Source organism: Eptesicus fuscus, chromosome 12 (assembly GCF_027574615.1).
Source record: "Eptesicus fuscus isolate TK198812 chromosome 12, DD_ASM_mEF_20220401, whole genome shotgun sequence".
NCBI lineage: Eukaryota > Metazoa > Chordata > Mammalia > Chiroptera > Vespertilionidae > Eptesicus > Eptesicus fuscus.
In genome coordinates, this window is record NC_072484.1 from 87,506,081 (window position 1) to 87,520,625 (window position 14,545).

The 14,545-nt window shown below is 45.9% G+C and overlaps 1 protein-coding gene across 1 annotated transcript in view; it reads right to left on the reverse strand.

Annotated features, from left to right (window-relative positions):
* ASXL3 (ASXL transcriptional regulator 3) overlaps positions 1–14,545 on the reverse strand; it is a 153,955-nt gene that overhangs the window by 74,732 nt on the left and 64,678 nt on the right. The window contains exon 6 of the mRNA XM_054723606.1: positions 11,815–11,936. Within this exon, the coding sequence (XP_054579581.1) occupies positions 11,815–11,936 (122 nt within the window). The remainder of the gene's footprint in view (positions 1–11,814; positions 11,937–14,545) is intronic.

Consider the following 14,545-nt stretch of genomic DNA (forward strand, 5'->3'; position numbering starts at 1 on the left):
TACTCATTTGTCAGGATTCGCAACAGCCACCTTCATGTCACTTTCCCTCCAAAGCCTACCATCCGGCTTTGGCCAAGGGTATCACCCCGAGCCCCTCTGGGGTATCATTCAGAAAACAGAGCCCCACACGGGCCTGCTCCACCTTCGCCGTGTGGCTGGAAAGCCCCTGGGATGTGAAGCCATGAGGCCCAAGGAAAATCAACTCAAAAGGAACGTCTCGGGGCCGCGATGGAAAGCGACGTGACTGCGTGTCCCTGGCAGGCGCGCCCTCCGCGCTGCTCAGTCAATCACGCTAACAGCGAGTGGCATCCGTGTGTACAGCAGGTAGGGACACAGTATCGATGCGCCCGCTCAGAGCCACGCCACACGGCAGCGATCGTTTATTTCTGCGAAGGGAGTCAGGCCTCATCTTGGAAAGCTGGCAACGCGCGGCTCTGTCGGCTTGACTTTGGGCATTGACCTTCAGGACACGAGCCTGCCGGCCTTCTGGCAGATCCAGGAGAAAAACAAACTGAGACGCCAATCAATCCCTGCAAATGGGAGTGTTGCGGGATTCACAAACGAACCATCGGATTCACAAATGCCGATGATGGAATAAAAGACATTGAAAAGTTCTGGAATACAGCGTATCTAAGCTGATGGATTTACGCCGAAAATTACCTGTAATGAAAAGGGTCTGAGGCACAGCAAACTGAAGACACATTAAATTCACACTTACAGGAATGCTAAGGCTCTTCAGCAAGGTTAAAAGGCTGGCCCCAGACAGTCTCAGACCTTTTCATTCCTGGTTTCTGTGCAATTTCTTCCAATTTTCTAACATCTCAGTTACTTGATTAATGTTCTTCGACCAACAGCTGTCACGGGCTGCTGAAACACTGCACTGACTATATATTCCCCCGCTGTCAGGAACGATGCCATTCTATTTGCAGAGTCTTAGCTGAATGTCCAACTTGTTGATCGCAAGATTTAGCAATCCAATAATTACAGATGTGAAAAATTAAATGCCACTTAAATGAGAGGAGGCATAGTCAGATTGTATTTATAACCAGCTAGGAAAGTGAATGGCTTGAGAAATCTATTACAAACTAGAGGCCCGGTGCACGGATTCGTGCACCAGTGGGGGGGTCCCTCAGCTTGGCCAGCGGGGATCAGTGGACCTCCGCGCCGCCGCAGCCTGGCCTTACCCGCCAGCTCGTTAGGCTCCAGCCTGCTGTCTGCATCGATCCCGCACAGCACAAAGAAGTGCACGAAGCAGCAGGCGGCCAGGGAGGAGTCCAAGCCTAGGCTAGGCACTGTGCCGCTCCCGCTCATCCAGGCCAGGCTGCGCCTGCCGCCACCACCACTGGGGCGCGCAGGGGGAGGATCCGTGGGAGAGGTTCACGCCACCACAGCTGTGCTTGCCAGCTGTGAACCCAGTGTCTGTCAGCTGAGCAGCGCTCCTGCTGTGGGAGCCCACTGACCACCAGGGGGCAGCTCCTGCATTGAGTGTCTGCCCCCTGGTGTTCAGTGTGTGTCATAGCTACCAGCTGGTCATCCGGTCGCTTAGGCTTTTATATACATAGATTATTCTGTTGCTAATGATAACACAAGTCATCTTCCCTTCTTAGATGTACTGAGCTTTTATAGAGCAAGACACTGGGGCGGGGGTGGGGGGTGGGGAGGGCATGTGTCAGGGGGTAGGGGAGGCCAGGGGAAGGTCAATGGGGAAAAAAAAAGGAGACATATGTACTACTATTTGTAAAACTTTAAACAATAAAAAAAAAGATCCAGGTATTGTGGGGGGGGGGGGGGGACAAGAGATATAAAAATGAATAAGATGCCATCCTCCTCACCTTGTGCTTGCTCTCTATAATATACATATATGTTTTTTTACTTAAAATATTTTTTTATTGATTTTGGAGAGGGAAGGAGAAGGAGTGAGATAGAAACATCCATGATGAGAGAATCATTGATTGGCTGCCTCCTGCACGCTCCCCTCCGTCCCCCCGAGAATTGAGCCCATAACTTGGGCATGTACCCTGACTGGGAATTAAATCATGACCTCCTGGTTTATAGGTTGATGCTCAACCACTGAACCATGCTGGCTATGCATCTCAATAATATGTTTAATGAGACCGCATGTGCTATAAAATATTTAAGATATTTGCTCTTTTTCATCAAGGTGTATACATAACTCTCCTTCGCCTTGTGTACGAACACATGGCAATTTACAGACATTAACCCATCAATCCAGTAATAAAGCAGAATGAGGCAACACAGGGCTTTCCATTACAATTAAGTCCATCTTTGCCCACCATGTGAGACACACACAAGATGATAAAATCTACAAAGCGTGACAGGTTTTTAGGAGGCTCTACATCATAGATTTAAACTATTCCCCTTGGCAGTTCAAACAGGCATTTAAAAAATGTTCATTCTATGTCAGGTGTATTTTGGAAAATATTGGTTGGAAAGACGAGAGAAAGAGCTAAAATACAAAGGGGCCCAGCAGCCTGAATCATAAAGTCAAAGATGGCCTGCCTTCTTGTGGTAATCATTAAAGCAATACAAACCCCATCCTCGATTTTTAGAGCTGAGAAGACTCTACTATAGAAAAATTAGTAGTTGGATAAGAAGAAACCATGACAGCAATAATAGTATAAAAACGACGAAAACCCTTAGCTGCCCTGGCCGGTATGCTCAGTGGCTAGAGCGTTGGTGTGTGCACTGAAGGGTCTCGGGTTTTGGTTCGATTCCCGGTCAAGGGCACGTACCTGGGTTGCAGGTTTGATATCCGGCCCCAGTCAGAGTCTCACTCACATCGATGTTTCTCTCTCTCCTTCTATCTCTTTCCCTCTCATAAAAAAAAAAATCAGTGGAAAAAATATGTTTGGGTGATAACTGACCAAAAACAAAACAATTTTTTAAAACCAAACCTACAGTTATTTTTAATTTTAAACAGTCATGGTGGAACCAGGTAGGGATAAAATGATGCTAATCAATATTGTGCTTATTTCAATGATTTTTCCCCCTGAACACGTATTTCCTACTCAGAAATTTAAACAATATTTCTTAATATAACATTTTAGAAAAAAAATATATTTTTACTTATTTCAGAGAGGAAGGGGAGTAAGAGAAAGCTAGAAACATCAATGATGAGAGAGAATCACTGATCGGCTGCCTCCTGCACAACCCCCACTGGCTATCAAGCCCACAACCTGGGCATGTGCCCTGACTGGGAATCAAATCATGACCTCCTCATTCATAGGTCGACGCTCAACCACTGAGCCATGCTGGCCAGGCCTTCATATAACATTTTTTAAAATACTGGTATGCAACTCTTTGTGCCTGTAGATGACTAAATGCCCAAAAGAAAAAGGATTGTTTTACGTGTATGGAAAGTACACATATTTTTTTAGTTTTACCTCTAAAACACGAGCAGTATATTTGACCCCCATTAACTTTTCCAGGGGCAAATAAGAAAACATTGGGACGTGTGTCACGGTGGACAGCAGGCTCCCAGGTAAACTGAGGGGCACCGGGGCTCAGCTACAGGAAGGGGCACCTTGACCACATTCCCAGGATCCACCCCATTGGAGGCTGAGCAGTGCTGGGCTCGTGGAGTAGTCCAGTTCACTTCCCACAAGCAGGGCTTATTGGACCCTGGACATGGAGGCCTCCTCCTCAGATCGGGCGTGGAAGGATGGGGGAAGCAAGGCTGACTCAAATGAGATGGTCAGGACAGTCTGGGCTGGCTCCGACAAGAGGACTCTGGCATTTGTCACGTCCACAAGGCAGGTCGTATAGTGAATCCGGCCTCGCATTATTATATGTATTAGTATGTGTCTCACATTGCCGGTCTCTCTGTAGGGCAGATCCTGCAAGTGAGGAAGCTAGCTAGTCATGGTTTTGGTTTTGTATGTGTGTGTTTTTGGGGGTGGGGAGTTATACAACTATATTTCTGCAACTCACACATAGGCTGCCTGTGTCCTCACAATTCCTTGAAAAATGTGCAGTGCTGTTTGGACCACACCACCTGGGGTAAGACAGTGACAGAGGGGAGGCTGAAGTGAGTGGGTACACACCCCCCACTGGAGCGGGCAGCACTTGCTCAAGAGAAGCAACACAACTGGACTTTTAGGATGTTTAGGTGCGTTTACCTGTTTTGGACAATGTGCCAGACAAAACAGAGATGATTCTGAGCCTAAGTCAGCCTGAGGGCACTGATCTTTGACACCATGAACAATGCTCCTCACCTCACCCAATGAATGAGTCTGACCATCCCAAGAGAGGTAGTAACCCCCCTCCTGGTCGAGGAATGGGCGGCGACAGAGCCCTGATTAAGACTGTGGGGTGCTATGCCCGGCTGGTGTGGCTCAGTGGTTGAGCATTGGCCTATGAACCAGGAGGTCATGGCTCGATTCGGGAACATGCTGGGTTTGCAGGCTCCATCCCCAGTGTGGAGCGTGCGGGAGGCAGCCAATCAGTGATTCTCTCTCATCAGTGATATTTCTATCTCTCTACCTCTCCCTTCCTCTCTGAAATCAATAAAAATATATTTTTTTAAAAAAGACTGTGGGGTGTCATGGTTAAGGGCGAGGTGGAGTCAGAGAAAGAGTGCGCGAGCAGAGCAATGCAGAGTAAATTACCTGGTACGTGTCCCTGTGAAACAGAGACAGTGTTGCTAAGATGTATAAATAGGAAATGCAAAGAGCTGTTTGTATTCAGGCTGTTTGTATTCAGGCTGTTTGCATACAGGCTGTTTGTATTCAGGCTGTTTGTATTCAGGCTGTTTGTACACAGGCTGTTTGTACACAGGCTGTTTGAATACAGGCTGTTTGTATTCAGGCTGTTTGTATTCAGGCTGTTTGTATTCAGGCTGTTTGTACACAGGCTGTTTGAATACAGGCTGTTTGTATTCAGGCTGTTTGTATTCAGGCTATTTGTATACAGGCTGTTTGCATACAGGCTGCTGGGGCGGTCAGCAGCCACCTGCCTTCTCTCAGTAAGGCCTCTGCACCTCTCTTCACAGCCGGGTACCCTTGTATACCAGTGTCCTCAACTTTGAGCTTTAGCTACAATCCCTAGGACAAAAGTTTCTATTTTATATTGTTACAAATATAATAGAAGTTAAATGCGATTTAACTTGTAATCATTTAAGTTTAGGTATCCCACAGCCTAGAAATCCATGCAATAGATTAAGGAAGTAGGATGAGGAAGGCCACTTTAGCGGGTCCTGGAAGGTTAGCTCTGCACGCGGGTGCCATGAAGAGGAAATATTTTTGTGGTGGCGACAACTTGGGGCGGGCGATGCGGGCTTTTTCTGATCCACACCAAGGGTCTCAATTAGCCCTGGGGGCCTGCTGGCCCACCTGCAAACCCTTCTATTGGACACGAATGCTACTTATTATATTAGTCTGGATGCATTTTAGGGGATGATATCCTCAAGGCACCCCTAACTACCCAAGCCTGAGCTCTCCGTTGAAATGCTAATGGAGAGCTTAACAACTTTAAATCCTGTAATTTCAAACCCAGAAAGCAGTATCAAAACCTAAATAAACAAGCAGATGGCAAGCATAAATGCAGTCTACTATGCTGCCCACATGTAAATGTTCTCATGTCCAAACTACAGAGTCTATTGGACTTGCCAAGTCCAATGCTTTCAGGTACTCGTCCACAGGAGAGACATTTACAGGCCACAACTTGGAAATAAACGTATTATTTCAAGGAAATATAACAGAGCTCAACCCGTCTAGGGAAAGAAAAGATCCCATCAGACGTTAGTGACAGTTTTAGACCGGTGTGGAAAGAAAGAAACCAAAAGATGCTGACTCGGCATGCTTTCCTCTAGAGGTGCATCCCAGTATTCTCTTATAACAAGAGACAACACAGATGATGTAGAATTGTACTGGTATACCTGAAACCCGTATGGTTTTATTAATCAATGTCACCCCCCAATAAATTCAATTTAAAAAAAGAGACACAAAACCCTTTAGATCAAGCATGTCAAACTCAAAGGTTAACACGGGCCAAATAAACGAGGCATGTGGCCCGTGGGCCGCCAGTCTGACATGCTTGCTTTAGATACTAGGTGTACTAGTTAATAATGCGGACTTTTTTTCAATAGATGGAGTTACACATATGTTGATATATATGCGACTTGATATGTATGCTATTTTGTTGTATTGACAGCAAGCTTCAAAATATCATATGTCAAGTTTTCTGAAGGTGTTAACATCATATTTTTACGCATAAAAATGTCGCATTTTGTGCCAAAAAAAAGAGCATTTGCAGGAAGTTTTAATTCATTATTTTGAAGAAAAGTGCTACTGAAAGTTATCGTATATTTCGAGAAGCTTATGGTGAACATGCTCCATCTCAAGATACTTGTGAACACTGGTTTAAATGCTTTAAAATGATGATTTTGATGTGAAAGACTAAGAACGTCCAGGTCAAACGAAAAAGTTTGAAGACCAACAACTACAACCATTATTGGATGAAGATGCGTGTCAAACTCAAAAACAACTTGCAGAAAGATTCAAGTTGCTCAGCAAACAATTTCTGATCATTTACAAGCAATGGGAAAGATTTTAAAGGAAGGAAAATGGGTGCCACATCAACTGAATGAAAGACAAATGGAAAACCGAAAAGTCATCGGTAAATATTGCTTCAACAGCACAAAAGAAAGTCTTTTTTGCATTGAATTGTGACTAGCGATGTAAAGTGGATTTATTTTGAGAATCCCAAGTGCACAAAATCATGGGTTGATCCAGGTCAACCATCAACATCAACTGCAAGGCCAAATCACTTTGGAAAGAAGACAACGCTCTGTGTTTGGTGGGATCAGGAAGGTGTGGTATATTATGAGCTTGTAAAACCAGGTGAAACCGTTAATACTCATCGCTACCAACAACAAATAATCAATTTGAACCATGCTTGGATCGTGAAACGACCAGAATGGGCCAGAAGACAAGGCAAAGTAATTTTGCTTCATGATGACGCACCATCACACACTTCAAAACCAGTTAAAGACACGTTAAAAGATCTTGCCTGGGAAGTATTAACCCACCCGCTGTATTCACCAGACATTGCTCCTTCAGATGACCACTTGTTCAGATCGATGTCACACGCACTTTCTGAGCAGCACTTCAAAACATACAAATAAGTAGAAAATTGGGTCTCTGAATGGTTTGCCTCAAAACAAGAGAAGTTCTATTGGGACGGTATCCACAAATTACCTGAAAGATGGGGGAAATGTGTAGCTAGCGATGGACATTACTTTGAATAAAGCACTTTTGATGTTTCTCTTGAAATTATCATGTTTTCTTTGATTACAAAATCTGCATTATTAACCGGTACACCTAGTAAATATTTAAATTGATAAACAGAAAGCCTGTCAGATAACTATGCAAACATGACACAGTTCTCATTTCCTCTTGAATGAAAAATAAAACCTAGAGCCAGAGGCTCTTGTATTAGCTGGGATTTGCATAAACAAGTAACGCCTGCTTTATTTTAGTTGAAAAACAACTCCGACAATGTAACTTACGAATGCACTGAATGTAATAAGCCCTTCCCTGAAAAATCTGAAAGTACCACATGCTGCGAATGCTAAAATCACTGCAGACACACACACCCATGAGACAGCTGGCTGGGTCAGGCACCAACAACTCGCATTGTTGCTAGTGCGCTAAATGTCAGAAACTGCTATCAGGCAGCATAACCTTTGGAATTTCGCAGTATTGGTCAAACATACAAAGCTAAAGCAAAATGCCGAGAATATATCTGCTTTGGGATGTGAAGAGGGAAACCGGATGTTCAATGTTATGAATAAATCCTGTACCCTAAATAAATAATGCTGGGAGCTAAAGCTGGGGAGCCACAGGGAGAGGTCTGTTCCCCACCAAGTTATCTCCCATAGCAGACCTCATCCTACTTCATGCTTTCCTTTGACTCTGTTTATAAACATCCACAACTTAATCTTTCTTCATTAACCTTCTTTAAAATTCAAAACGGAATTCATTTCGTACATTTTGGGATCATTACAACTGAAATAGCAAGGCGGGAGAAGACGGGGAAGAAGGTCACCATCAGCAATCGGCTTCTCTCCAGGAGCTCCTGACTGTGCTCGTACCAACGTAACATCGCATTGCTCATGCGATTACACCCAACATGTGATGCTAACATTTCGATGATTAGGAAGTAGAAGGGTCCCAAGTATTTAGGAACAGGGAGGATAATCGATGTCAGTAGCCACGGGGCATTATGGCTCCATAAGTACCAGCCTATAGATACACTGCCGTCCACAGTACTGCCCAGTAAACACCCACCCTCTGCAGCGATAAGCTTCAGACTGGGGCGGCGGTGTGGGCTCGGGACTGGGAAATCTGTCTGGCTTATTTTGTGGGTATATTTGCTTTACATCATTGTGCTTCACTACATTTATGAGTATAAAGCGATTGGATTTTGGTGGTGATGTTTTTCCCCACCTACTTCTATGAGTCTACACTAGCCAATGTAGAATTGAACTTCCAAAGTCCTCCTGTCTCAGAATATACATCTAGTAAAATGGTAAGAGCTAATATATCTGAGTGCCTACCACTAATACATGCTGATACTACACATAAGCAGTCTGTATTTGGAAACAGACAGGGAGGGAGAAGGATAGAGAGAGATAGAAACATTGATGAGGGAGGGACATCATCCATCAGCTGCCTCCTGCACGCTCCCACTGGGGATCGAGCCCGCAATCCGGGCATGTGCCCTGACCTGGAATCGAACTGGTGACCTCCTGGTTCCCGGGTCAACGCTCAACCTCTGAGGCACACGGGCTGGGCTAGAATTAAGATTCTTAATGACTATACCATTTCCCTTTCCTTACTATCACAAATATTCAAGAATGTCAATTTTCTTGAATACGGTAAAAAATTCTTTATCTTATTGTATGCCATACTAGAGACCTGATGCATGGCCCCAGCTTCGTCCGGAAAGTCGACCGGAAGGTTGTTCTGCTGTGCGGTCTAATTAGCATAGTAGCTCTTTATTATGTAGGAGGATGCTAAAAGGCAGTATGCATTAAGGGGGCAGGATCAGAAACGAGGATTCTGGGCTGAAATGTCATTTCCAAGATTTACTCTCTGGACGATCTTAGGCGAGTTACCTAACGTCTCTGGACCTTAGTTTCCTCGTTTGAAAAATGGGGATTCCAGTCCCTGCTTTTAAGGACTGAACGGCACAGTGCATGTGAAAAGCAGGACACGGTGTCTAGGATTCAGAAAAGGAAATGTCAGCTGATGTGACTATTATGAGGGTCATTCAGCTGGCCCTACTTTCATGAAATGATGATTTGTGCATGTAAAGATATACACAAAACATACATTCACAAACACAGAACGCAAATATGTGGCTATCTGTGGACACATAACATCTCTACTTGCACCACTTCCCCAGGCCCCGTCAACTACCCAAAAGAAAGGTGAGCTGCGTATTTGCTGAGCAGCTACAATTTACAATGCCTCATGTTCAGTCAACTTGTAAAATGCTGCCTGAAGAAATTCAGCAATTACAGGGAATCCGAGCAACATTCTGCAAGAACAGCTTTTCTCCTAAATGTATTTCTGATAGGAATTTGATTATTAATCAAACATTAGCATAGCTGCTATACAGCGGGCCAAATTCCCCTGGTGACTCATTTGTTACTTGGTTATACAATAGGACGTTTTAAGACATTAATAAATAGCTCTTTCTGGACATTCTGAAGTTTTCACAACAGCTTTTCTTAAGACAAGGCTTAGAGCCTAAGCAAGCAAGTGCCCCTTCCCATGAGCGCATGCTCTACAAGAAAATAAAACAAAACAACTTCCCATGAACGCATGCTCTGTGATAAAATAACACAAAAACCACTAACTCAGAGCTGTGCGATATTTTAGTCATTGTAAAAAATGTTCAAATGATATGAAACCAAAAGGAAGGGAGTAAAAAGCAATGAGACGTGACAGTGCAGAGATGTGAATTTCCATCTCTCCATTCACACACGGGAAGGTTTCATGGTGTGCACTTTTTCTAAATCACCGCTCCTTGGAAGCGTGAGTTCCATTTACGACCGCATCTACGTTTCTTAAAGGTTATGGCTACCAGTGCCCAGTTTTGTGTCTTTTGCTCTATCCTGGTCAGCATTTTATTACCTCAATGGGCCCTACCTAGGCTTCCCTACCATCACCCACCCTTTATTTCAGCCACTGACAAGGGACCTCAACCTGAATTCAAGTTTGTTCTTTGGCGTCTAATCCGTTTCACAAGAGCAAGGATATAAATGGCAAGATTATTTGACCTATATTACTACCATAGATATAATCCCCATGAATGGAAATACTTCAAATTTCAGTAATTAATATAAAATGAAAGGTAAGATAATTCAGTACAACAATATTAAGTTGCTTTGTTTGAAGTAGAGGAAAAGCAGGTGGAGACAGCCTAAACCTAGGAGATTGGATGTGAATATAAGAAGTTTCACAGATTGATTGAACTTTAAAAAAAAATGATGGATGGAGCTTTTAAAGAAACGTTGAACTTCATTTACAAACATGGTGCCTCTTTCCTTGTCATAAACACTGTTTCCCTAGAGTGACACCAGACTTGGTCAGGGTCCGCAAGAGGTGAGGTGGACGACAGCGTCATTCAAGGACCCAAATAAAAATGTCAGAGGAAAGCCATCACCCAGGGGAAAACCAGGAGTCCAGGGTTTAACATGTGAGCCTTCCGCTCATGAACATCATTGGGATGACCATCGCCCCAGGTCCCCATCCAACCACAGCATCCTTTCCTTTCCTTCCGGGCGCAGGGCGGTGTGACCGCTGTGGCTGACACTTACTGAGTGGTTACTGTGGGCCGGACACTCGCTCAGTCCTCAGATCATCCCCACATTTTCTAGAAACAGAATTTGAGATTCGGGGAATACAAGTGGCTTGCCCAGGGTCACACAGAGAGTAGCACAAATGGAAACCAGGGTACGTCAGAGGCCAGGGTTCAACCTTGTAACCATCACCTCTCACCACTATCTCTGGACAAGGACACACAGGTCAAGACTGCTGATGTGGCGTCAGGACGATATGCCACGGCAGCTCCATTCAGCACCAAATCACACTCCCTGAAGACGGATATTCTAGATGCAAGCGAGCCACAATTACTGTTTTCCTCATTTGTAACTTAATGCATCTCGGTAATGAGAAGGAAATTATCTGTGGTTTTTTAAAATATATATTTTCATTGATTTCAGAGAGAAAAGGAGAGGGAGAGAGAGAGAGAAACATCAGCGATGAGAGAGAGTCACTGATCCACTGCCTCCTGCATGGGCCCCCCTGGGGATCGAGCCCGCAACCTGGGCATGTGCCCTGACCAGGAAATCGAACCGTGACCTTCTGGCTCACAGGTCGATGCTCAACCACTGAGCCATACCCGGCCGGGCTCTGTTTATTGTTTATGTCAACTTTCAGATAAACACGAGACAATAAACAGAGACACTATTGTCAAAACATGCAATGCATTTATGAACCCAATATGCTTCCTGTGAATCACCCACACGAAAACCTTAATTCAAGTTTTTGTATGTTTCCAGGCACATCTTCCTCTCTTCTCTTTCACGTCCAAGTGTTCAAACAAGCCTCTCGTAGTTGTGGGCCTAGACTAAAATGACCGTACTAAATGTGATGGAAGTGGTTGGATCCGGGCATTTGTATTGCCTTCTGGTGGCTGTGTCCTTATTTATTTTACTTTCTCCACACAGGACCGGGGGCCTCCGTGGCAGAGCACAGGACAGAGGCCGCGGCCGCCGCTCACCTGCTTCAGGGCCTTTTTGGTGTGCTGCTGAAAGGAGGACACTAGCTTGCTGGGCGCGGCCGCGTTAGGAAGGCTGGGATCCCGAGTGCAAGATGCTTCGTCGGGCACCTGCTTGGCACAGACTGGAAACACACAGAGAGAAGGACATTACTAATTTGAATTCCTTTGTAAAATTTATTTTTTTTAATATATTTTTATCGATTTCAGAGAGGAAGGGAGAGGAAGAGAGAGATAGAAACGTCAATGATGAGAGAGAATCATGGATCGGCTGCCTCCTGCATGCCCCCTACTGGGGGTCGAGCCCACAACCAGAGCATGTGCCCTTGACTGGAATCGAACCGGGGACCCTTTAGTCCGTGGGCCAATGCTCTATCCACGGAGCCAAACCAGCTAGGGCTGAATTCCTTTTGTTTTTATATCCACTATCATTAACCGGGAGTGTTTCTCCAGCTGAAACGGATTCCTAGAATAAAGGAAAAGAACACAGTGCAAGAAGAGCCACTGCCTTTGAGACAAGGGATCACTGAATAGCTGTGAGGCCACAGTTCCATGTCACCAGGTCTCTGTTTCCTTACCCCTGACTGATGACGAGCCCCATGTCACAGGGCCCTGGTATGGACATAAAAAGGAACACAACGTCTCCCTCCAGAGTCAGGGGTCCGCAGAGACTTTGCAGTTCTGAGCATGGAGACGAGGCCACGCACAGTATCGTGCAGAAACAGTCCAAATGAACGCAAGTGTGTTAAATCCATCAATGTTGGAGGTGGTCTAACTCCTCTATCCCTCCTTCTACAGAGTTCCTGGCCTCTGGCGGCACGTGCACCACCTCGGAGGGGCCCAGTCACATAGCACGGAGAAGGAAACATGAAATGCAAGGTGCCGGCTGCCACGTGAAGATGATGATTTCCAAGAACATGGAGCCCTGGGCAGATGACAACAGGACTGGCCATTTGTCCCAGAGTGAAGCTTTCCTGATGCTCACTCTACAGAAGACACCTCCTTAGAAAAGACGGCTTTTCAGAAAAACCACCGCCTGGCTGGCACGGCTGGCCCATGGGCCCACGCTCCCCTCCCGCTCTCTGACACCTGGGAGAGCTAGAGCACGTCTTTCCGTCCTCCCACCTTCCCTAGGGGGGACGAGGTTAACACGGAGGCTCTGCAGGAGCGCAGGGTGGGCCCTGGCCTGTGCACACGCGGGGGAAGGAGTTACCTGGAAAATCACAGCGAGGGAGCACTGTGGTGACGGGCAGAAGGAAGGCCTGGGTCAAGGGCAGGAGGCAAGAGGAAGTTAGATGGAAGAAAGTACCTTAAGAGCATACTGTGAAAGCTCAACGTGTGGCTTTTTAAGGACAACGGGGCTAACACTAATCCAAGAAAAATTTCCAAGGAACAGCAGCTTAGGTGGACGCTGAACCTGGTGTCACAGTTTGGGAGCCCCGCGATCCATTGCCCCAAAGAGGTAGGCCCCGCCCACCCATCTGGGGTTCCTCGATGGATTGGACAAAACAAGGGAGAGTGGGGATTATTCTGGTCAGGCCCGGGAGCCTTCGGGGACCCAGCGCTGCGAACACCCAAGCAGCTTCGGAGACTCAGGAGCATGCTGCCCAGAAATGAACATGTGGGTCATCAAAGAGAATGTTTGGGGGGAAAAAGGGTTCATCGAGTTTTGTTTTAGTACAGAAAGCAATCAGCAAGCCAAACGGAACGCGTTTTGGAAGATAAAATAATCGTTAGTTATTAACGCCAGGCACTTAACATATGTGATCTCATTTCTGCCTCACAGCTTCCCTGCCTGATGGACAGATATGATCTCCACACCGGAGAGAGAAAACGAAGGATGGAAAAGGCTCAATACCTGCCCCTGGTCACACAGCCAATGGAACAGCAGAGCTGGATTCCAAGGCCAGGCCCATCATGTTCCACTGAAACTATCTGGCGTCCATGCCAAGAACCGATGCTGGCAATGCAATGTCTAAGGCAGCCTGATGTCCTCGCATCACGTTGGCAGTCCTGAAATAGGAAGTGAATGCCCAGGGTACAACTCACTCAGCCCCGACATGAGAAAATCGAGAGCTGTTGGTGAACATGAGCGGCCCAGGAGATGCTACGGTTGAAGTAGCAAAAGGATTTGTCCATGGAGATAGTGAGAGAAGTCCTTGAATTAAAGATCAGGTGGCCTTTTCTGTTTGATACCAACGGAATGTTTCCTTAAAACAGTCTAAATGTTCTAGGTAAGAAACATTTTAAAACACTGCTGGCATAAAACACAGGCTCCTACGCTTCTCTCCTTGAAATGACAGCTGGAGTAGGACTTTGTAACACCTTACAAAGCTTATTTGTTAAAAAATATTAGAAATTATCATCAGTTGGCCAGACCTAAAGGAATGTGATAGGAGCCTAGCCAGAAGTAAAGTGGGCATTAGCATATATGTTTTACTAGAGGCTCAGTGCACGAAATTCATGCACTCAGGGGGTGGGGGTGTCCCCCAGCCCGGCCTGCACCCTCTCGCAGTCCAGGAGCCCTTGGGGGATATCTGACTGATGGCTTAGGCCGGCTCCCCAAGGGCCGTGGGCTTAAGCCAGCAGTCGGACATCCTTAGCATTGCTGTGGAGGCGGGAGAGGTTCCCGCCACCGCCACTGTGCTTGCCAGTCGTGAGCCTGACTTCTGGCTGAGGGGCACTCCCCCTGTGGGAGCACACTGACCACTAGGGGCAGCTCCTGTGTTGAGCG